The sequence below is a fragment of the Schistocerca serialis genome, chromosome 5 (genome assembly GCF_023864345.2).
Source record: "Schistocerca serialis cubense isolate TAMUIC-IGC-003099 chromosome 5, iqSchSeri2.2, whole genome shotgun sequence".
In the NCBI taxonomy this organism is placed as follows: domain Eukaryota; kingdom Metazoa; phylum Arthropoda; class Insecta; order Orthoptera; family Acrididae; genus Schistocerca; species Schistocerca serialis.
Genome location: NC_064642.1, coordinates 347,928,178 through 347,953,769, shown reverse-complemented (window position 1 = coordinate 347,953,769; position 25,592 = coordinate 347,928,178). Strand labels below are relative to the sequence as shown.

At 40.1% G+C, this 25,592-nt stretch overlaps 1 protein-coding gene across 2 annotated transcripts in view; it reads left to right on the top strand.

Moving 5' to 3' along the window:
- Positions 1–4,682: 4,682 nt before the first annotated feature.
- LOC126481222 (transcription factor Sp4-like) overlaps positions 4,683–25,592 on the top strand; it is an 85,467-nt gene continuing 64,557 nt past the window's right edge. For both annotated transcript variants that reach the window (XM_050104829.1, XM_050104827.1), the window contains exons 1-5: positions 4,683–4,817; positions 5,068–5,664; positions 5,787–6,039; positions 7,709–7,920; positions 21,089–21,526. In XM_050104829.1, the coding sequence (XP_049960786.1) occupies positions 4,758–4,817; positions 5,068–5,664; positions 5,787–6,039; positions 7,709–7,920; positions 21,089–21,526 (1,560 nt within the window). In that variant the 5' untranslated portion in view covers positions 4,683–4,757. The remainder of the gene's footprint in view (positions 4,818–5,067; positions 5,665–5,786; positions 6,040–7,708; positions 7,921–21,088; positions 21,527–25,592) is intronic.

The window sequence follows — 25,592 nt, the reverse complement described above, 5'->3', positions numbered from 1 at the left end:
CCGTTCTTGCACTATCTTTATCAGGCCGCAATGATGTCGGAGATCTGACGTTTTACCTGATATTAACGGTACACTCGTGAAATGGTCGTGCGGCTTAATCCCCACTTCATCGCTACCTCGGAGATGCTGTGTCCCAACGCTCATGCGCCGACTAGAACACCGCGTTCAAATTCACTTAAATCCTTATAACCTGCCATTGCAGCAGCAGTAACCGATCTAACAACTGCGCCAGACACGTGTTGCATAGGTGTTGCCGAACGCAGCGCCGTCTTCTGCCTATTTATATATCTCTGTATTTGAATACGCATGCCTATACCAGTTTCTTTGGCTCTTCAGTGTATAAACAGCAGTATAAATAAAGATATAAATATACTTATAAAGACACAAACGTCTTAGTCGGTGTATAACAAAATAAGATGCACATCACAGACATTTGTCCAGATTATCAACTATAATCTAAGGCCTCTTTGGTCGCATCAGGAAACCAGCAGTCTCGCCGTGGTACTTTTTTATAGGGCATTCCTCGACGATGTGTCGATTCGTTTGTCTTTTAGCACCGCAGTCACACCGAGAAAAATTAACTATATGGCATTTATACATGGAGTCCGCACATCTTCTGTGGATCGTTCTTATCCATTTAGCCCGGTCCACACTCTCTTGGGAATATCAAACCCTGGCGGTTTTTTAGATATGTACTGGATCTCTATGGGATTTGTCAATAAAGCCATTTCTCACTCTCCACGCCAACATTCTGTCATGTCGAAGTCATCTCGTTGCAGGTCTACAGCATTAACATTTGGAGAATTTCTTGACTGAACTCAGTTAATGTTTACACTTTCCGACCCTGTAAACATTCCACGTATGACGGCACTACTTTTTTCATGTTAACATGTATTTACAAGAACAGTGTGTCAAACTAACTATTTTCAACCTCAGATCATCTAGTAAAGTGTTCTTGTTGTCATTATCATCAACATCATTGTCATACGCATCAGCCACTTAACATCAACTCCTGGATAAAGGCTTTCACAGACTTCATCGTGCCTTACGGTATGATTTCGTGTTGCTTCTTCAGGGTCTCTCTAATTCATTATCCCCCGTCCCATTAGGTTGTTGCCTCGGTCTTTTCTTATCTTTTGCAGTCCACCAAGAACTTGCTTCGCCTGTCTACCGTCCATTCCACTGGCTACGTTTTCCGCCCAACTCTACTTAATTTTACTTTCCTCTGTACCCACTGTTTTCTTGCATCGAATTACGCTTAAGAGGTGATCTTTTCCGTAGCTCGCTATTAAGATGGCGAGTGAAGTTCTGTGCTGTGGTCCGTTTAATCTCTATAACAATCCTGTGTAGTAGTCTATGCTCTGTATCGTCTCCGTATGATGTTGTTCGGGCGATCCCACTGATATTCTCCATAGATGCGTACAGTCACATTGCAATTTGCACTTTTTAGCCGTGCGAGAGAACAGTACTCCGAGCTAGAGTGAAAGAGAACAGGGGCCCGCAGCACAGGTATTTTCACTACCCATGAAGTTGCCGCAAGCACCAGTTTTCTTCATGTAACATCATATGTAGCTCTTTATTCTCTGGTGAACTTTGAACCTACGTTTGGTGAGCATACTGCTGAGAAGGTGTCTAGTTTCGTACAAGGAACTACTCTGAGAAACCTGAGAACTACCTTTTTGGCCTGGGCCTTTTAGACACTACTGCAAAAGTGACTGAAGTTCACGAGACCAGCGTGTGAGGAAGCCACACGATTATTGAAAGGTAAATTTGAGCAGTGACACACAACTCCACAAACAGCAGTTTGTACATAGTCCGACAGCTGTTGTCCGTGGCGAGGAAATTGTGAGTCTATTTGACCCCGTACCGCACTGAGCAGGGACCTCGTAATACATCTAGAACACATGGGGCCTCACAGAAAACAGCCAGTTTGAGAGCAACACTTTCCAAACAACAAACCACGTGTGGAGTACTGTCAGGAAAGAAGATCCAGAGATGGCTTCGAGCATTCCATGCAGTTTTGATGATCTGGCAGTTCACTTGATCGAGTCCCGTGTCAACTGTTTGTGACAAAGGAAGGAAGGGATTGTTGTGCATTAAGTATATCTGTATTCAATTTTGTAACTCAGCGTCCTAATTATGTATTATTTGTGCATGTGAAGCATACATGTCTTTGACAACAGAAGTGGACCGTACAAGGAGCCGCTTCACCCAAAGCGATGTATTGTAGGTAGACTGTTGACAGTCTGAAAATACATTGGTCGCATGACTTCCGAACTGGCTGCCCCACGTGCAACTTTCCGGCCGCTGTCAAATGCACCAGCACCTCGTGTCTTGGCGCGACCGTTTCTGAGGTGACAAGGCCTTAGACATCACATAAAGGCACCATTCTGAACTGTTGTATTCACTTAGGTGGCAACAGCGCTATCTCTAAAACACTGCAGCTTACCTTATTTGGTTTTCATTTTGAATGTAAACACATGAACGAGATTACCTGCTACTTGATTGTAAGGCTTTAAGTATATTTTGTTGTGCTTTCTCCAGCAGCTATTGCTAAGAAATACCATTTCTGGCTGACAGATGTGCGACGTTGTAGTTGTGGTAGTTGCACAGAAACTCGTCCATGGAATCACAGCTGCTATCATGGCTCGTGGGTGTATTTGCACGAGAGTGATGTTTCTCCTAGGTTAGTTACGAATTAGAAGACTCGAAATTAGGTACACACAAGCGCCAAAAGCGTCACAGCACTCAGGAAAGATTATAATTCAGCTTCAGATCTAGTAGTTTTGTTCTGGTGTACTTCTTTCTTTTTTTTGTGGGGTACTCAACAATTGTCAGATTAGCTGCGCGTCTTGCACATCGGCAGGTTTGCCGGCACATGTTTAACAAAGCTGTTTACCGCGTGAAAAAGTCGTTAGTTTTGCACTCCTTTTATTTTAGGAACAACAGCATCTTTTCCATCATCGCGTTTAAAAATACCACGTTCATTAACCTACAAAACGTATCGCATACTCCAAAAAGGTTACACTGTCTGCTACGAATCGCATTTCTCTTTCGTTCTCGCTTTAGCAGGCCAATTCCTTCTTTTGCGTCACGCATGAATCGCCATTGTAACGATGATCTGCCACTGCGGCAAAAACTCCTTAACTTTTTGTCTTTTATTAGTAATTGGTTGATTGATTTGCCTGTATCCTTGTTTTGACCGGAGATTGCTCGCTACTCGCGTACGAATTGCACTGCGTCTTCTTATTGTTGAGGCTATTTCCTCCAGGTAGCTCAGTAGGAGTTTGGTTACTACTAACGCGTGCCCGACCCCTCACAAACTAACGCTGGTCAGCTTCACTTGCCCGTCAAAAGATATGCGTTCTCGTGTCAGGCGCTTCTTCGATAACGCTTTCTTTCCCCCTCGTCCGACAACGACCGAAGATCGCCGGCGATGTCCGAAGCTGTGAAAGGCGGCGTGGGATAGCGTGCCTGTGTGTGCGGCGCCTGTGTGTGAGAGAGCTCCGGGCGGAAGGTTATCTTATCGAGGCGGCTATCGGTCCCGCCCCCAGAGCGCTGCCCGAGCGACAGAGACAGCGAGAGGCGAGGTCTGGGAACCACGCCCGGCCGCACGGAGCAAATAGAAAGCCTGGCGGGCCGGCCCGGCCCCGTTATCCCAGCCGAGCGCGCGGGCGGGTGGGCAGATGTTCGACCGCGCCAAGGGTGAGCCGAGCCGATCAATGGCAGCGAACCGGGCTCGCCAAGTTACGCGTGTGTCTGCATACCGCATGACGCCATGTTCATTACAGGCAAGCGTAACGCCGTGGCTCATTAAAGATGACGACGTAGAAAGCTGTGTAACATGTCTGACACTGACCTTGTACCACTACAACACTCAGACTCGTTAGCCTGCCAACTAAGAACAAAAGCGGCACCAAAGAATTCAGTCCTGCCCTTTTTATATTTGTCGACAACTGGCTCCTAATTCTGAGAGATTCCATTGTGATTAACTACAAATTACAAGAAAAGGTTCTATCCTTATCAACTAACAGTGTATTTTTGTCTTTTTTGGGAAGGTTTTAGCCACCTATTCACATTATCATTTTAATATCCAACATTCACAATATGCAATAGAAAGGAAACAGAAGCATAAATAAGGAGCGACTAACATAAATTCGTTTCCTGTATATAACAGTCCCCTCCGCTCGGAGGATGTAATGTACGGGCATATGGCTTTACCACTGTCTCCTCCCCCTGCTAGTCGACGAACTCGCCTCCCTGTCTCTGGCCCCTTTGTCACGAACGTGCGGTTGGCGACGGAAGGAGGAGGTGGGAGGAGGCTGCCACGCTAACCCCGTCGCCCCTAACAAATTTACAAGGCACAGGGTAGGGCATTGTGAGCAACTGCCAATCAGCTATTTCCGTGGGCCCAGCGGGCTGCACCAAGCGGCCGCGTCACGCACGTGTTTCTCCGACGTTGCCGCCCCAAATAGTCCCCGCCCGCCGAATTCCGCCAGCACCATTTATTTTGGTACAAAACTTCCCCAGAATCACCATCTCGCAACTGTGTGACAATATGCATGCGTATATTCCAGTTAAATCCCGGAAATGCTGTCGAATTTTCAATGTTTTATATTGATTGGCGGAAGGATACACTTGCTGTAGCCTTTTCTCTGAAATACACGCCAGTACGTCTGCGCCATGAGTTGAGAGGTTATACATGTGTCTGAAAAGAGTGAAGATTTTATTTTTGGTGAAGGGTATGTTTGCAGATAATGTCCTCAGCTCATTCCAAAACAAAAGCGGATTACAGTTCGGCTAACTACGCGAACCAGGTAAGCATGCCTTCTTCATGTTATAATGCGAGTGCGCGCGCGCCTACTAGTCGTGTGTGTGTGTTTGTGTGTGTGTGTCCCATTTGGGGCGGGGTGGGAAGTGGGTGTTCCTTCGGAGCTTCTCCGCGAAACACAGGGCGCGCGCGTAATGACGTAGGGCTATCCAAAGTTACCGTGAACCGTAGCTCAGCTGTTCGCCATATGATTGAGATGTTAAACTTACGCTTTGTTTTGGGTCTTTTTGATGTAGGAGACTCAGCCGTCACCTCTCGCACTGCTTGCTGCTACTTGCAGTAAGATTGGTAATACTGCAAGTAAAGAGACGCATCTTGTACAGGAGCAGAAGCAGCAACACGGTGCATCAACGCCAGAAGTTGTGTTGACACTGGACGTGCCGCCGCAATTACAGCAGCAACTAGCTACACAAGGACAACAACAGCAACTGCGCCTACTAAACTCTTTGCAGCAGTTGCATACAACTCAGCCGCAACAAACTGACAACAATACAGCGACAACCGTGGCGGGCCTCCAGCAGCAGATAGTGAGAGAGACTATTAGCAGAGAAGCGTTGTCCATCTCAAGTCCCTCCGTGCAAGTACAACAACAGCAGCAGTCCCAGCAACAACAGCAGCAACCACAAGTTATAACACTTTCTCAGCTACAAAACTTTCTTCCTTTGCAACAGGCAGGGCATCACGTGACCCATGTTCAGCCATCGGATAACAATGCCCACAGTCAACAACAAACAACGCAACAGGCTTCTCCATCTGTCAAGGGCTATGTCACCACTTCCACTGCTGCACCCACTGTTGTATCAGTGCAGGGTGTCCCCGGACAGTTTTTACAGGTTAGGATAAAGTTTAACAGGGTGATATATATTTTGTTGTTCTTATTTTTCGAATTCACGATTCTTCTTTGGTGCGTGTATTACAAGCTTAATTGGCCTTTGTTTTTGTTTATCAACAACAGCAGGGTGCCCAGCTAGTGACAGCTGCAGGGCAGAACCTGGCATACAATGTGGTTCAGCCCATGCAGACAGTTACAGTGGATGGACAGGAGGCTTTGTTTATTCCTGCGATGTCCGCAGGTCAGCATCAGGCTTTACAGATTGCTGGTGGGCAGACGTTAATTACACCTACAGGGCAGATTATTAGGGCACCTGGAGTTTTTCCCACAAGCATACTGCAGAACGTAGCGGGCCAGACAGTACAGATGACAAATGGTATGTATAAGGTTGAAATGTTTTTTCTCGTGGACAGAAAGTACTCATTATCACCATTGATTATTTTTTGTTTTGTACGTATTTTTCAAATGTTATTTATAAACATGATGTTGAAACGTAGATTATGAAAAAAGTATGTTTACGTGAAGTGATTTTTATATTTCAGATGTGTTTATTTAGATAGAAATCCGCTTTGTCTCTTTCTCTCATAAGCAAGCTGAGAGTATCTCGGTTTAGACTTAAGTGTGTGTTAGAGTACATTAAGTTTTTCCACAATTTCATATAATGTTTACATTTAAGCTGTTATTTGTTTGTGGCGTCCTTGAGTTTAAACAGTTCCAATTTGACAGATAACATGATGGCATTAGGCTACTAGGAGGTTAATTCATGACAAATAATGCACACTAATATTATTCAGTTGTATATATTGTGGAATCACAATCTCATAGAAAACCTTAAATGACATCATATTTGCCATTGGCTGTACCACTTATTACACTTTTCAGAACTGCAGTTTTGACTTAGGTCATTTACAGTAACATTACCTGTAACTAGCATCATACTCTGGTACATGGTTATTGATATGTGCATTAAGCATGAATCGTATTTCAAGAGTTTTAATCCTGTCTGTTACATCCTGATGGTGTATATAATGACTGCTGACATGAGCCATAGAGGCTGACATAATTTATATTCATTTTATTGATGTTGATAACTGCTTCATTGTCAGCACCTTCAATCATTTGAAAATGATTAAAGGTCAAAATTGTATCATGGAAATTGTAACAAATAGTACAGTCTGTGATGAATATGATGTCATTTAAGAGACTAATGTTATTGTATTTCCTCGCACCTCAATCAGAATGGAAACTCATTGTCTGCCCTTATCACTTGTTTGCTTGTATTTTGATATATCAAACTTATTGTTTAGGTAGTATGCTTAAGATATTTCTTTAATTGCTTCACCATTTTTGTCACATATAATATTTAAATTTTAAAGTTGTTTGGTTTGTTTATGCTTTAAATCCTTCCTGTTTCACACACTATGTGTTTGAGCATCCTCACAGGAAGGTTGATAGGTTGATTTACTACACACACACACACACACACACACACACACACACACACACACACACACAAACTTTTTCACATTTCCTCCTCTTTTCTTTCTACAATTAACTCTGTTATTAAAGAGGGGACACTTTATTTCAAAATGTGAGGTTTCATTGTATTTTATTTGTATTATGTGGTCTGTTATGATGTTTATATTTGGTACATAGGCTCTGTCTAATGGTATATACATTTTGCTATCATTTTTTTAAAAAAATATTTAGTATGGCAGTCTATAGCTGATGGTTGTAATATAACGTTTCTAGATTCTAATGCTGCTTATGGAGGTAACTGAAATCAGATTAACTAGTTATAAGGAAAAAATTTCAACATCTGAAAACATGAGATGTATGGTGTGTTTGCATGACAGATTGTATTTTATTGTGAGCAACACATATTAATTTAATTTGTTTGTATCATATAGTTATAGAAGATATTTCATGTTTCTTTCTAAAGTAACAATTTTGAAATAACTATTGTCAATCTTCTACTTTGAATGAACTCAGTAATATCTTGCAGTGTACTGAGTGTTTGTGTGATTCAGTGTATTTTGTCTCAGGCCAAAATGTGTCAGTCAGACCAGCAAGCATGCCACAAGTGGTCCAGTTTCCTATGCAGCAAACCATCCCAGTGCAAGTGCCCATTTCAACTGCAAATGGACAGACTGTACTGCAGACCATTCATTTTCCTGTTCAAGCAATTGCAACAGCAATTCCAAATATAGTACAGACTTCGGGCAATCAGATGCAGATGTTACAGCAGCTTGGTCAGGTAAATTGTGCCATTGTTTCTCTAATTTTGTGTGCACATATTGTATACCTGTCGGAAGTCACCAATTTAAAACATTCTTTCCTTAATAGTATTTTTTATATCATCTTTCCTAAAACTGTGCATCTGTTTGAAGTCAGACTGTTTCCGGATGTTGTAGAATGTGTATTTCACATACTTGTTTCTTGCATCTGCCAGTGTATCAGCCATTTTTCCTCCTAGATCATTTGGATCTCACACATGCTCATTTCATTTATTATTTATGCATTTAATTTCTAACATATTTTTGTAATACTGTATTTAGACACTTTAGCCTCTTCCTTCAAAATTTTCACACTAGCCACTTTTAAACCATTTATTGTATTATGTTTCATGAAGTACATTTTCAGTCCTATGCAGTTCATCTAGGCTATTTAAAATTACTTGAAAATTATGTTAGGATTAACATTTTGACAGTTTGAGCATTTGGAGATGTTGAGCAGAGCTACCATGTTCTACACAGAAACACTCTTTAAACTTCTTTCGTTCATCCTGCTCTAGCATTGCACACAAACAGATATGGAACTGGTATCCTGCGGGAATGTAATATATTTTCATTTTACTTTCTTTTCATCTAAAAGTGTTTTGAAAATAATCTGACATAACAAGATAAAAGATGACATTTTTTCTTAGTTTGTGAGCAATATATGTGTAGAACAATATTCAGTGGAGACTTGTCTATGATGGAATACAGCATTTTTTAAGTTTACCTCACAGTTTTTATGTATAACAGAAAGAGTATTGTATATGATGTGAATGTTGTTCTTGAGCTTGTGTTAAGGATCTGTCTTGTACAACTACTTTTATTTTGTATTCTCATCTGTTGGTTTTGCCAACTCACAGCATAATAGTTAACTTCCAGCCTTACCTAGACCTTGGAATATGCTACAGCACAGTCTATCACCACAGTCTAGATTTGGAGGACGAAGACTGCCACAGTCTTAACTCACTGTTGTGTGTTTTGATGTGCAGGCAATAGGAAAGGAAGGCAATTTACCAGGAATTTTGTCTATTATGTCACCAGATTTGCAGCAATAGAAAAGAAAGCTAGTTTACTAATAATCTGGCGTGTATTGCCATCCGATGCTCTACATGAACCACCCCCCCCCCTTTTTTTTTTTAAGGTAGTGAATGCTGCCAGGTGTACCTAAACATACTGTACACATCCATGTCATTCACCATTTATTTATTATATGAAGTTGAGGAATTTCACTCCTAATGGGATGACGTGTCATCACACTGCTATTTGCGTGTAAAAGCTTATTCTGTCAAGAGTTTCCAGGATAGTGACTAGAGCAGTGAGATACACAGATGTGTCCCTTGCTTAATGTAAATGTGGTAGTCGTAGTTTCCTAATTATGGTGAACTGTTACTGATACTGTGTATTATAGGAAACTAACTATACAGGCTGAGCTTCAGGAAGCAAGTAAAACGATACGTGTAGCAGTTGTAGTGAACATTTCAGTAGATATACCTCAAACAGTACCTCATTACAATCAAAATCATGCATACTTCTGTTGTGGAAGTACTGATAACTTTGAAAGTTGCATGTGACTTTTTTATATTGCTGTAAGTTTAGTATCATTACATTTACAAACTTCCATGTGTGCCTTCAAATGGCTGAATATAATTTTGGTACTGTCTGCATTAACTTACTTATATCTTACTCCTGTGAAACTGAATTTAGTCTTATATTACACCTTAAGAAAATTTTCCAGTAAGAATTAATTGCATCATTAGCACGTTCCACTCTTACTGAACTGCATGCATGTATTAGTTCACCTCAGAATTTTTAATTCAGTCCATCAGTTCTTAATTTGTCAACATCTCAACTCCTGAAGTGGTGTTTCTTGATTGGATAAAGTGTAATTAGATTATAACAGTTTAGGATGAATAAGTGTTCTTGCTTGAATGAAGAAGACATTTCAAATACATGGCACAAAACAGATTCCATTAACATTTTGCCGTTTGCATGTCTCATACAAATTTATTCACTTGGCGTCGGCAGTGCTAATTCAGATTACTTGGCTTGTGACTGTCCTTTCTCGACATTATTGGGAGATTATGAATTGTTACGTTTTACCAATCTCATCGTTAATTCTCATAATTTCTCAATTCTGTTCCTCTACTTTCATGAAATTTCGAAGATATACATACGTAAGTAAATACAAAATTTGTTTGTTTCATATATTTGTTTATTTGCGTTCACTTTTGTACTTACTATTTCTCTTTCGTATGATATGCAGCAAAACAGTCTCCAAGATGTAACGCAGCTCCACAAGGCTTGCACATTAAGTTTGTTCTTCTTTTTGTTTTCGTAACATACAAGACAGTTTCTTTGTTTTCGTTTTATTCATTTCAGAAATACATAGGTCTATTAGTTGGTGTTGCTTTGTCTGACCAGAAAGTCTATCAACCGGATTGTGATGAGACATACACGATGTAGTGGCAACCTCCAAGTTTTGCTCTGCGCATTCATTGTAATTAATCATATCATCTCTTTCGTCTGCCATGATGAAAGGGCACAAGTACTTATACAAACAAAAAACTTGTTGACATGTGTACCTTATTGTTACCTAAACAGAACACCAACAGAATGCAAAAGATACTAAAGTACTGTCTCTGGCCACTGCACGATACTATGCTCACGACGCCACTGTGGTGTTGTCGGCCACTGGGAGATAATATGCACACGACACCACTGTGGTGTCGCCGTGCACGGCACCACTGTGGTGTCGCAGGAAGGCAGAGTGTTAATAATGGTAACAAGACAAAAATTAATATGCAGAGGAATAAATGATCGTGTATCAGTCGGAAGTGACAAAGGGGTATAAGGGTGTACTGAAAAGTAATGCTCCAGAATTTTTTAAAGTGAAAAGCTCTTACAGTTTTTTAAATAAAACATTTTTTAATTCTTCATGTTTATTGTATGTGTGCACATTAATTTCTCAACATAATCACCCTGGCGACAAACTCATTTCTCCCAACACGAGACCACTTTGTTGATAATGTCACTGGTGAATGATTGACTTTGTTGACAGAGCCACAACCTCACATCTGTGTGCACTGTTTCATCGCAATCAAAGTGAACTATTCAAAGATATTCTTTAAGTTTTGGAAGCGAATGAAAATCGGATGGGGCCAAGTTGAGACTGTATGGAGGATGATCGATGACTGTGAACCCAAGGCGCATTGGATTGTTGCAGTTGTCGTGTGTGATCTGGCATTGTCATGCTGAAGAAGAAGGTGCTCCAGGTGTGGACAAATGTTTTCTGCAGTTAGAAACTTGATTACAGCATGGTGTGTCTCATGCACTGAGATAGTTAACTGTACACATTGTCATGTTACACGCTACAGTTCAGAGTCCTCTAGGAGCAAAGGGTTGCAAATTGCCTCAGGGAAGTGGGGAAGTCGGCCAAGTAATATGCACGATATGTAATACCTCGACCAGTGTTGAGAATGGAATACAAAATTTGAAGCCACTATTTTTCAGTGTGCCATCGTATAAATATTAGACACATTAATAAGCTATTGTCCACCTGCACACAGACATCACAGAATAATTAGCACAACAAGCTATACTCTGTAACACTCCCACTCTCGTTTCTTGATTTTACAGACTATTGATAGTGACCTGGAATTAGGTTGGGACTTTCTTTTGGCAACTAATATTGTGAACTGACATAGGATACAAGAATAGAACCATCATTTATCTTTTCAAGAATATAGTGAAACTTATGTCTATGTTTTTAGCCCTTTTGTGATGTTTGTTATTGTTTAGCAATTACAGTCCACTCTATAATTGTCCACAAAAAGTTGAGGTGGTTGTTCCATGTTGACACAGACCTTCTGCCAGAAAGTGTACAGCCACATTATTTCAGTAGTTGCGTCAGATAATGCAACATACTCTGTTTACATTGTAGATTGGCAGCACATATTTGCCTGCAAGATGTCCAGGTAACAGGTCCACTGATAAATATGTTGACATAATTGTTATTGAACGATGAATACCAATATCTTCATTAAAATCAGAATCTGGAAATAAATGAAGTTTAAGACAGCTCCCACTGTATTTAATACCTTTGTCTCTTGGAGATATTTTATGATGTGTTTAACAGAGTTTTCCAGGTCCAGGGTTGTTGACAAACTGACGCTCTTGACAGACAGAAAACATTGTATCAGATCTTGTCACTTTGAGGTCAAACTCAATGCATCTACAGTCTTTTGAAATATAGTATTTTCCATGGATTTCTTGTCTTCATTAGCTGGGCACTGTCCCAAGTGCAACTATAAACTGTAATTACCAGGCGTTGCTTGAGGCTTACAAATGCTTGATGAACTTGAAGTAGATAAGTCCACTAAGTCCCACATATTAGTTATTGCAAATGAGGGCATTTCATCTTTCATTGCTTTGTACCACTTCTTCAGATTTATGGATACCATCACCTCCTTGAAAGTTTATGGTTCATCAATGACTGCTGCGCAGGCCACATAATTTTGGAAATGAATTGGGGGGTGAAGTTCATCACCGTTTGTAAGATTCATTCCATGTTGAGTAAATCTCTCAGTAGCACAGGGATCTTTATATTGCACGACTACATCTCCATTTTCCACAGGTTATTGAGTGATCTTCCATTTCTGTTAGGTAGTTGCATTCTTAAGTAACATTGTTGGTCCTGATTTCTGTTGTTTACCCTCTGGTACTTTAGTTAAGTATCACATCTTGTGGAACAGTTATTTTGATTGTTATAGGACCAGACCACTATAATTTTTGCTGTAACCAGTATGGCGAACCATTTACTATCAACTTTGATTTGCTTCGAAATTTGCATTGAAACTGTTTGGGAGTATGTATGAAACATTAGCCCCAAACTGGGTCATATGCTTTAATGATGTTTTATTCCCAGAACATTTCTCGAAAGGCATCTTTTCAAAAGTAGACTTACATGGACAGCAATTGAATGTATAGACTGCCTTGTTGACAGCTTGTGATCAAAGTGTCTCTGGAAGACCAGGATCGAGAAGCATTGTGTGAGCTTTTTCCACTGTTGATCTGATGCCATATTCAGCTTTGCCATTCTGCTCTGGTATATATGGTGAAAAAATCTTAAACATGGCTACGAAACAGCAACTGTGTAGATCTGAAGGGGCTGAAAAATCAGCCAACAGTTGCAAAACAAAGGTTTACTAGCCGTTGACCAAGGTTTTGATATTTCTAAAAATATCTTCTTCAGAAGAAGTGGGCTCTAAAAATGTATACAACCAGTTACAAAATTATTTTTACAAACATAACAAAATATTAATAGAAAAATATTTGTGAGGTAAGCGTACACACTTGTCCCAAGCCATGGCTTGAGATAATTCTTGTTTTCTCAATTTTTGTATGACAAGAGCCCCTTGGCTTCAGCTAATCTATTGTACTATCATGTGATGTAATAAGTGAGTAGGCTTAACTCACAAATATTTTTCTATTAATTTTTTGTTATGTTTGTAAAAATAATTTTGTAACTGGTTGTATACAGTTTTAGGGCCCAGTCCTTCTGAAGAAGATATTTTTAGAAATATCGAAACCTAGGTCAAGAGCTAATAAACCTTTGTTTTGCAACTGGTCACCTGATTTTCAACCTCTTCAACTTTTAGCTTATTCCTTGTCTGTCTTCTCACCAACTATTGAAAATCTAAGAATACAGAAGCACATCACTTTTGTTCTTACATAAATATACAAATCTATGTTAAGTACAATCATCTTTAAAAATGAAAACAAAAAATAGTTGGGTCCACCTAATGAGGTGAGGAGCATTTTTCCACATACATTGGCACGAACAAATTTTCCTGGAGTACAGACACGGGTTGGTAGATTTAATGTAAATCCCTTTCTGTGCAGCTTTCGATCTTAACATTATTCACAAAAGAATAACATTTGAGATTAAATTTGTAATCAAATCAGTCACCCATTTTCTTCAAATTCCCAAAGTTCGTGTGTCCCACCCTCTTTTTGTGCAAGAACAAAGCTAAGTCGGACAATGTAAGATTTGCTTGTTCAGTGTTTTCCATAGAAATCAACATTCTTTAACACCGATTTTCAGCTTATATACAAACTGCCATTGGTTTCTAACTGCATACCTCAGTCTTATTGTTGTTTAATAAGCTTTTTAAAATTTTACGGGCTGTTGCTCCCAGTGAAAAACTTGACTGATCCAATACTCTCAGCATAGCCATCTAAATTACCTTCTATCCGAACAGAAACTTTGAACTTCCCAAATAGTTTTAATGCAGAAAAAAGTTCTTTGTGTGAAGTCATGTGTTTTGATGCAGCACTGTAAGCAAGCCAAACATTGTCATGATTAGTAACCAAATTGCTTCTAATTTCTACACTGAGAGCATGTTGTTTGGTTTCTTGACTTTCTCTTCGTAATTTAACTTTTTTTTTTTTCCAGTTGACCTTACAGTAACCTTTCTTGTGACAATAATAGCACTCAACATTCTTCTTGTTGACAGAATTTTTGCTTGAATTGCTTTGTGAACACTAAATATTATCTTTTTTGTAACTAATCTTTACAGCAGCTAATGTGTTTCGATTTCTTCAACTTGCAACAAACATTGCTCTTCTTTCAGTAACCTTGCTGATAAAATTATTGAAAGTCTGCTTGCTTTCATCACAGAGCTCCCAATTGTAACAAAGAAACTGTACTTTGCCACAAACCAACTAAAACTTTGGCAATGTTGCACAATAGTATCACAGTGTGACATTTTATAATTGAAGAGCTTTTGTATCAATGTCACTTTATTTATTACATATTGTTGTTTATGAATTATCTTAAGTTGATTCCACAAACTATTTGCTGTGTGGTGGCACAGGTCATAACAGCTTACAATCGGTAAATCCCATATAAGACACTCTATAAGGCATTGCTTTTGCATTAAGCTCATGCCACAGATTCCATGCCTTTGTGCCTTCATCTGGTCTTACTTGGCTTCCGTCATCAACATTCAGAAATTTCTCAGCATGAAAGGTAATTTCCATTTGATATTTCCATGACTGAAAATTATCTCTGTCAAATTTCTGTACACTGAAAAACTTTGTTGATTCGTATTTTATGTTTTCATTTTTCAAATGAAAACCCTTGATGTAACTGGACTCTTTTTCCGAGACTTGACTGATGCGAGGAAAATAAAATGTTACGCGAGTTAAGAAGCGCGTTTTACTGAGCCTGTAACCAATTGGATAGACTGAGGCACATCCCCCCCCTCATCCAAGAATTATGGGATTCTTTTCAGTTAACTTAAGCCGATTCCTTGTGTTGTGATCATGTATGTGTCTGTTTAATCTTTGCAATACAGCATTTAAGTCACCACTGTATTGGAGCCCTTAAGTAGTCCATCAGATATCTTCCTACTCTCCTTGTGTTTTCATAGTGCTGCTGTTCCTGTATGTTAGAGATAATTCTCAGAGAATTTGACAATCACTTGTGGATACTCTTTGAAACTACAGATTAGTGATTCCTCAGGCCCTAGGCATCCATATGTTGTTTATCAGCTTCAGAGGGAGTTTCTCAGCTCAAATGCAATGGGATGTTTCTGACCTGTTACTTCACCTCATCATATTCCATTTATAAATGCAACCCTGGGTCTTTAGATTTGTAGTCTGGTTGTCACTTAGGCACCAAGTCACATTACCTGAAAACTAGACTGATTAAAGTTTCTTGTTAGGCGACACTTCAGAACTGAGTTCTTCCGACCAAAGCTTTGTATGTCATGTGCAAATTTTTTGGTGTCGCCATTGTCCCAGAAAGAAAACATCAGTCCATTTGTATTGTTTGAATAGAATGAGGTTCATGCATAACTGACTGAGCCTTGACCAAGGAATACTGCGGATGACAGCACTTTAGACACAAGTGACAGACATTGATTCATAAGTAATTTAATTAGAGTAGTAAGTTTTAATAAGATATTCAATATTTATATTTGAGTATCTGCAGTTTGTGTGTTTTAGCATTTCTCTGACACTCTTCACATCCAAATTAATGACTTAAAATTCTTGATGACTTACCATTCTGCATTTTGAATCCGTAATGTAGCCTGTCAGTTCAACCTCTCACGAACCCCTGTCCTCCAACAAGGCTGACCTCATTGCACTGGGAAATCGTAGCAGGAAATATCACTAATGAATATGCAGATCTTCATTATCTGATGAGCAACATACATGATTGGGTGTATTTGGTTCATGGCTACACTGTCTGACAATTTTGGCTTATAACTTTTGACTCAGGGGTTTCTTATTTGTGCTTTTCCATCATCCATGAAAGTTCCTTTTTTGGTCTTGGCAACATTACATATTGAGATTTCTGCAATTAGGTGATGCAGGTAATAGATGGTGGTCATTTAGTTGTGTACTTCCATTGCTATTGTTGTAGATGTGTGTGATAAGTGCATTCTTCCAGTTTCCGAGAATTTTTTTTTTTTTTCTAATCAATGTTCTGTGACAAATATGGGATACAAATGTAACTAATTCACATGTGAGTTCTGTACAGAAAGTACCAGTGTCTGTTGCTGCACTTTGAGTAAAAATAATGAACTGTGACTGTATATTAAAGTGACATGGTTAAAATTAAATATAGCGCACTAAAGAAATGAAATGTCATGTACATCTCATCCATGACACGAGTGCTTTATGATGCTGTCTCTCAAGTTGACCTATTTGTTATACCAAATTGAATATGTAGAGTTGTCTGTGGAATGCTTTTATTTATGGGAACCATTAGAAACAATTAGACAATGGAAAGTTGGGTTAGAGTAACAGCAATATCAGGAAAAAGGTAAATTGCTACTCATCACATACAGGAGGCATTGAGTCACAGACAGGCATAAAAGACTGCTAAACATTTAAGCTTTTGGCCAAAAATGTCTTTCTTAGGAAATAGAAAACACATGTGCGCGCGCGCACACACACACACACACACACACACACACACACACACACACACACACACACACAGAGAGAGAGAGAGAGAGAGAGAGAGAGAGAGAGAGAGAGAGAGAGTGTCTCTAGCTGCTGTAGCAGGACTGTGACTGTGTCTGATGTGAGTCTTGAGGTTGGTGGTGGGTATAAGTAGGTGTTATGTAATAGGAAGTGGGAGGGATAGTAACGTAGGGATGTGGAAAGACATGCTGGCTGTGAGATTGTGCAGGGAACTGGTGGAGATTGAATAGGGCTGCTAGGTGTAAAGTTAGGAGGGCTGCTGTGCTGTACTTGGGGGGGGGGGGGGGGAGGCATTTGTGAGACCATAAATAAGCAAGAAAATAAATATATTAAAAAACAAAGATGCTGTGACTTATCAAACGAGAAAGCGCTGGTAGGTAGACACAATAAAAAACACACACACACAAATTTGAAGCTTTCACAACCCAAGGTTGCTTCATCAGGAAAGAGGGAAGGAGAGGGAAAGATGAAAGTATGTGCATTTTAAGGGAGAGGGTAAGGAGTCATTCCAATCCCGGGAGCGGAAAGACTTACCTTAGGGGGAAAAAAAGGACAGGTATACACTCTCTCGCGCGCGCGCGCGCGCACACACACACACACACACACACACACACACACACACACACACACACACACACACACACACGCTTTGTTTGTGTGTGTGTGTGTGTGTGTGTGTGTGTGTGTGTGTGTGGGCGCGCGCGCGCGCGCGCGAGTGCGCAAGTGAATACCTGTCCTTTTTTTCCCCCTAAGGTTAGTCTTTCTGCTCCCGGGATTGGAATGACTCCTTATCCTCTCCCTTAAAACCCCCATCCTTTGATCTTTCCCTCTCCTTCCCTCTTTCCTGATGAAGCAACCATGGGTTGCGAAAGCTTGAAATTTGTGTGTGTGTTTGTGTGTTTTTTATTGTGTCTATCTACCAGCGCTTTCTCGTTTGGTAAGTCACACCATCTTTGTTTTTTAATATATTTTTCCCACGTGGAATGTTTCTTTCTGTTGTATTCAAGCAAATAAATAGGTCTACAGAATGTAGATTAAAAGCCAGGGTCAGTTGTTTAGAAGATATAACTCATAATTTCTGTGTGAGTTAATTACAAAGTTTGAAATTGCTTGTTCTTACATATTAACAGGGTGTGGAAGTGTTGAAGATATATATCAATGGACAAGCCTTGCTTAGCATCTTCACTTCTATATTTACATTGTTCATTAAAATGAATAGGTAGAGGTAAATGTTCTCAAAAGATAAATTACCATGTACCATTGCCAGAATTGTTGTGCAACACTATGTGACATTACTCATTGTTAGTGTTAATTTAGTGGTTAGATCCAACTACCTATAAAATCATCAGCTGAGCACTCTGTTTATGGAAAATTTTGACAGTGTAGATGAGCCTTTTACCATTCTTCCCAGCTGTTTTGCCTGAATACACTGTTTGATTACATTGCATGTACTCTTTCTTCCAATAGTTCCATAGTGAGAAATCCCCCAGGATGTAGAACATGGTGTGAGTGAGGGGAGAGGGAGAGGGATTGGGAGGGTGGATTGGGGAAGGGTGACTGACTTCTGGAATGGCTGGGAGGGAAGCAGCAGGTGCACAAGATATTAATGCAACATAGACACTGGCACCAGTGAGTTCATACAGTACACAGAGACAGCGTAGTGCAGAATTGGATTACTAGGAGGTGACAGAACAGAGTAAGGAGACACTGCTGGGAAGAGGGTATTGGTAGAGGATGAGTGAAGTTAGTGTCCTCAGACAAGGTGTAGGTACGTATGATGCAGGTTAGTGAAGATTGAGACTGCAAGGCTTAAGTTAATGGAGGAAGTGTTGCAAGGATAACTTCCAGTTCAGATATGCTGGTGCTGGGGAAAGGATCACAATGGTACAATATGTGAAATTAGCCATTGATATGGAGCACATTTTGCTTGTCAGCACATTCTGCTCCTGGCTGATCAGCTCTGTTCTTGGGCAAGAGTTTGGCAATAGCAGTTCATTTCATTTCATTTGGGTGGGCAGCTGATTGATAGTGATGCCCACATAAAATGCTGTGTAGAAACAGCAGCAAGAGCTGGTATATGGCAGGACTGATTTCATAGGTTGCCCTGCCTCTAATGAGGTGGGATAAGCCTCTTATGAGACTGGAGTTGGATGTGGTGGTGAGTGTATTGGACAGGTCTTGCACATGGATCTTCCACAGGGATATGACCCATATGGCAGGGGATTGGGAGTGTGTGTGGCATGTGGATGGACCAGGATTGTAGCATAGTTTGGATAGATGGCAGAGTACTATTCTAGAAATAAATTAAAGATGTATCCGGTAGGACAGGAAGGCAAAATTTGGTATTAATTGGCTATAGCAGCAGATATTGTCCAACACGAGTGCCTTTGTTAACAGCACAACATGGCCTGTAGTGCCTCTCATGGGCTTGTGACCATATTGGTTGGACCCTAGAAAACTGGAAAACTTGGCCTGTTCAGATGCGTCCTGATTTCAGGTGGTGAGAGCTGATGGTAGGGTTCGAATATGGTGTAGACTCTACGAAGCCATGGACCCAAGTTGTCAATGAGGCACTCTGAAAGCTGTTGGTGGCTCCATAATGGTGTGGGCTGTGTTTTCATGGAATTGGCTGGGTCCTCTGGTCCAACTGAACTGGTCATAGACTGGGAATGGTTACGTTTGGCTACTTGGAGAACATTTTCAGCAATTCATGGAATTCATGTTCCCAAACAGCGATGGAATTTTTATGGATGAGAATGCGCCATTTCACTGGGCCACAATTGTTCACGATTGGTTTGAAGAACATTCTGGTCCAACACGATATCAGGAGGTATACAATGACTTTTTGTCTCGTCGGTGCATAAATTGTAGAAGTCCTGGCAAAGGATACAGTTCACAGACGTTCCATTGCCTTAAATATTAAATTATGATAATCTGAGGCCCATCTTGAACAAGTGAAGATGTACATCAGTTTCTTGTGTGTGTGTGTGTGTGTGTGTGTGTGTGTCAGGTCTCTTGCAACTTATATGCTTGGAATCTTCTATTGTTCCGTCAAGCGCCCACACCAGTCTGTTGTTATTTTTCATCTTGTGATTCACACATCACCATTCTGTTTCCTCACTCACACATTTTCTGCTAATTTACTCCCAGTTGTTTTCTTTCCTTTCACCATTTTGCAGATAGGTGTGAGCTTGCACACTTGGTGATATAAGAATTCATCAGTACTGATTGAAAGGGTTTAGTTCTGTTATATTCTAATAATGTGACATTTCTATTATGAACTTGTTACTTACAGTTCCCTTATTGTGCGTTGTTTTCTGCCTGGTCCAAAGTTTGTGATGGATTTTCCTTTTGTCCAATTTCTATATGCCATACCTACTTATTTAGTGCATTTCCCCATTCGTACTATGGGAATTCCTTAAATTTTCTGAAGATTTCAAGTACTGCATCTGTTTTTTTTTAAATTTCTGTTTGTCAGCTTTACTCTAGATTTTCCTTTTTTAGCAGGAATGAATAAACTCATACCATAACTTGTTTCAAAATTATTTGCATTCCATCGCTTTCCTCAAAATCGATGCACACTATTGTTGAGACCAAACTGCTGTCCAGTAACTACCTCCAGGAGACTAAATGTTTAGTATTGTTAATAGACAAATATAAAAGTAAAAGTGGCACCACTGTCCTAGATTTTTTAAACTGTTGGTTTCTCTCTCAGGAAGGAGAGGAGGATAGGTTGACCATGGTTAAAAAGGAAAGTCATGTCACTCAGACTCCAGGATGAGAGGATCCTGCCTTTAAGGCCCGTACTTGTCCTCGCCATAGATTGGTCCCTCTCACTCTAGGGTATGAGTGACCTCCCCTTTCTTTTTATCCGTTCACAATCCACGCCACTCTCATCCCCAAGAAAGGAACTAATAACTCCAAAAGTTAGGATAGTGTCATCACTTTAACATTTATAAGTGTGTATATTGACAGTGCTAAAAATTTTACTTGTTAAAGGTAGGTTCCTTGACTAAATTTTCCTCTGGCAGTTATTATTGAGTTAACCATTTGTCAGTATAACAGTTTCAAAGACAGTTTTTGACTTTTAAATTGCATAGTTTCTACCAAAGTGTGAAGAATTTGCCTGATGTTTTGTGTTTTGCCACACAGGTGCCGACACAGCAAGTTGCCCAAATCATCACTCCATCTGGCCAGATCCAGCAGGTGCAGCTGACTTCAGCGGTGCAGCTGAGTGGCTTAGTACAAGCTCAAGCTCAGGCTCAAGCACAGGCTCATGCGCAGGCCCAAGCACAAGCACAAGCCCATGCCCAGGCCCAAGCTCAGGCACAGGCTCAAGCTCAGGCGCAGGCTCAAGCTCAAGCTCAGGCGCAGGCTCAAGCCCAGGCACAGGCTCAAGCCCAGGCCCAGGCACAGGCTCAAGCTCAGGCGCAGGCCCAAGCCCAAGCACAGGCACAGGCCCAGGCTCAAGCCCAAGCTCAAGCCCAGGCGCAGGCCCAAGCTCAGGCGCAAGCGCAGGCGCAAGCCCAAGCCCAGGCCCAGGCTCATGCCCAGGCACAAGCACAAGCCCAGGCCCAAGCACAGGCGCAGGTAAGTCATTGTCAATGTTCATTTTGTGCTTTGCACATGTGTCTGTAATCTGAAGTGAAGTCATGGTAGTACCTGGCCTTGCATTTTCCATTAGACTGCATTATCCTTCATTGCAATTGCTGTATTCATTAAAACTCCATTTTCAGCCCAATAATAGTCATACAAATAACAGCGCAAAGATTGACTTAATTGTTCAAATGTAAGATAAATTTGGAAGCATAAAGCTCTTAGTGGTAAATAAACAATTTAAGGAGTGCTCTCTGAGTAGCTGAAGTGTTGAGTTACCAGTAGGGACATATACGACGGTAACCCCAAAAGTAAGGTCTCTTATGTTTTTTATAAGTACATAGACCTGTTTATTTCTACAATGGTTTACATCAGTTTACAGCTTGAACATTTAGCTATTTTTCGACATAATCACCACTTCTGTTGATGCATTTTTGTAGATGCTGTGGCAATTTTTGTATGCCCATTTCATACCAGCTCGCTGCCATACTGTTCGTCGTGAGTTTCGGTCCGACCAGCTGCAGACACTCTGTACCACTTATGAACAATTTTGACATCCATACATGACTCACCATACTCTTCCGTCAATTGGCGATGGATTTCAATCGGCACAGTGCCCTTTGCGTTCAAAAACCAAATAACTGCGCACAATTCGCACTTGGCGGTAACATTCGAAGGGAGCTCCATTCTCAACAGTTGCCAAGCCAGGACTGAGCACCTTAGCATGGTGTGCGCATGTTTACACACAGCTCGTGAAGCACTCTTCATAACAGTTTGACCAACTGCCACACGAACAGAGTTCTGTACTTATAAAAAAATAGGAGACCTTGCTTGCTAAAAGCTTTAATTGTTTTTAGACATATCCTCCTCCATAGCTAGCATACACACATATACATGTGCCAGTGCACATGCACTGTCCTGGCCTAGCAGCTCGACTATAGTCTGATTAAAATTACTTGATAGTTGACACTTCACAGGCTGAAGCTGGTTTCCTCCAACTAGAGTCTCAATGTCACGCCTGAACCGTTTGCCATTGCCAGAATGCCACAACAGTTGGTCACTTCTCCTTGTCTTCTTGTCTCCTTGTCTTCTTGTTGAGTTTAGATCCCGAATCCTGGATCTTGCCCTTTAATTTTGTATTTCATCTCTTATGATAACCATAAAACAAAACACACACACAAACACAAACAACACTAACAATAAAGTTGCGTTTCGTACACAGCACTAACCAAATACTACTAGATCCTTCCACACAAGACACAGTTCAGTGTCATATATAAAGTTATTGTAATGACAGAGATCATCTTACATTACAAAAGTTTTTCATGACATTATGTGAAGTCAGTACAAAAGTTTTGCATGACATTATGTGAAGTCAAATCTTTGACAGCTGCAGTTCATCGTTGCTACTGGAATGTGACTCATAAATGTAACAACTTTAATCATAGTAATATAGTAGCGTAGCATTGAAACTTGTCATGTAAAAGGTCACAAGTTTGGAACTCATGGAGGACAGTGAAGTTGTTTTTACTCCTAAAGCTAATCAAAAGACTTTCATTATAATTTTTATTTAATTAATTGATTTAAATGTATTTTTTTAGATTTCTGAAATTTTGCCATGTAGTTTTGGTTATTGATTGGCTTTTTCATTTGGCTTTATTTTTCTTCCTATCATTATTTTTCATTTATAATCTGATAGTATTGTCTATAATCTACAACTAAGAGCCAAGCAGGACTGCTCATAGGTTGGTAAAGTGACAGTTCATGTAGCCAGTGTAAAGATAGTTTCAGATAACCAATGAATGATAGAAATTACTGTTAGTTTTTTAGCTCTGAAACTGAATTTCTTCTATCTTGTATTTGCTCATAGAGGTTAGCTTTAATTTTGATTAACAAAGCAATCATTATTTTAGTTTCACTGCTTATTGTTCACCACTGTTTTCTCAGGTAAATTGTACATCATGAGGTTGTGGTTAGGTTAGGACAGGAGCTTAAATTCAGGGATACAATATGAGTAGAGTATACGGGTAGGATGTTCTTGATTTCTGAGGACAAAGATAAGCAGCCAAAGCCCTGGCGAAGGATAGGATTCAGTTGTTACAGTCTGGGATGACACTGGGTGATGAGTGGAGTGTTCCTTTGCAGTTGATTCCAACGGGTGGTCAGAAGATTCGAGGCATGTAAGGCCTTCACAGAGAGGCAGAGTTTTCAGTCTCGTTTATGTGCCTGTTGACAACTTAGCAATTACACTATTTGGTGAGATATTACTTTCCTTCCTTAAATTATTTACAAATGTAAACTAAATTCCATTTGACCATGTTCATGTGGTGCAGTCATGTCCAAAATATAATTAATTTGCACATTCCATGGAAAAACTGGTAGAAGCTGACCTCGGGGAAGATCAGTTTGGATTCCGCAGAAATACTGGAACACGTGAGGCAATACTGACCTTACGACTTACCTTAGAAGAAAGATTAAGGAAAGGCAAACCTACCTATCTAGCATTTGTAGACTTAGAGAAAGCTTTTGACAATGTTGACTGGAATACTCTCTTTCAAATTCTAAAGGTGGCAGGGGTAAAATACAGGGAGCGAAAGGCTATTTACAATTTGTACAAAAACCAGATGGCAGTTATAAGAGTCGAGGGACATGAAAGGGAAGCTGTGGTTGGGAAGGGAGTAAGACAGGGTTGTAGCCTCTCCCCGATGTTATTCAATCTGTATATTGAGCAAGCAGTAAAGGAAACAAAAGAAAAATTCGGAGTAGGTATTAAAATCCATGGAGAAGAAATAAAAATTTTGAGGTTCGCCGATGACATTGTAATTCTGTCAGAGACAGCAAAAGACTTGGAAGAGCAGTTGAATGGAATGGACAGTGTCTTGAAAGGAGGATATAAGATGAACATCAACAAAAGCAAAACGAGGATAATGGAATGTAGTTGAATTAAGTCGGGTGATGCTGAGGGAATTAGATTAGGAAATGAGACACTTAAAGTAGTAAAGGAGTTTTGCTATTTGGGGAGCAAAATAACTGATGATGGTTGAAGTAGAGAGGATATAAAATGTAGACTGGCAATGGCAAGGAAAGCGTTCCTGAAGAAGAGAAATTTTTGTTTACATCGAGTATAGATTTAAGTGTCAGGAAGTCATTTCTGAAAGTATTTGTATGGAGTGTAGCCATGTATGGATGTGAAACATGGACGATAAATAGTTTGGACAAGAAGAGAATAGAAGCTTTTGAAATGTGGTGCTACAGAAGAATGCTGAAGATTAGATGGGTAGATCGCATAACTAATGAGGAAGTATTGAATAGGATTGGGGAGAAGAGAAGTTTGTGGCACAACTTGACTAGAAGGAGGGATCGGTTGGTAGGACATGTTCTGAGGCATCAAGGGATCACCAATTTAGTATTGGAGGGCAGCGTAGAGGGTAAAAATCGTAGAGGGAGACCAAGAGATGAATACACTAAGCAGATTCAGAAGGATGTAGGTTGCAGTAGGTACTGGGAGATGAAGAAGCTTGCACAGGATAGAGTAGCATGGAGAGCTGCATCAAACCAGTCTCAGGACTGAAGACCACAACAACAACAATAACAACATTCCATGTTGACATTTATTTTATTTTATTTATTCATTTGTCCAGTAATTGTCTCACAGTGATATAAGATTTATCATCGTAATACAACAAATAGCTCCAATGCATACACACACTGAATATATAATTATGTTTTTTAGGGTAGGACAGATGGTTGGCTGTGCCATGCTGAAGGGAATATTCCAGCATTTGCCTGAAATGATTTGGGAAAACCAAAATCATTATAGCTGAACAGAGTAAACTCCATCCTCCTGAATATCAGGCCAATGTCTTAATAAGCATTGCCACATTCAGTTGTTCACATTGTACAATGTGATCATACACAATTATCAAAAATACCTTACAACATAAAATGTAATTTTTTATTGCACTAAATCACACTCTTTGGATGACTCTAAAACCATGAACATCCATGTCTCCATGCCCTCCCTTCAGTCTGTCTGGAAAACTGAGTCATCATCCGTACT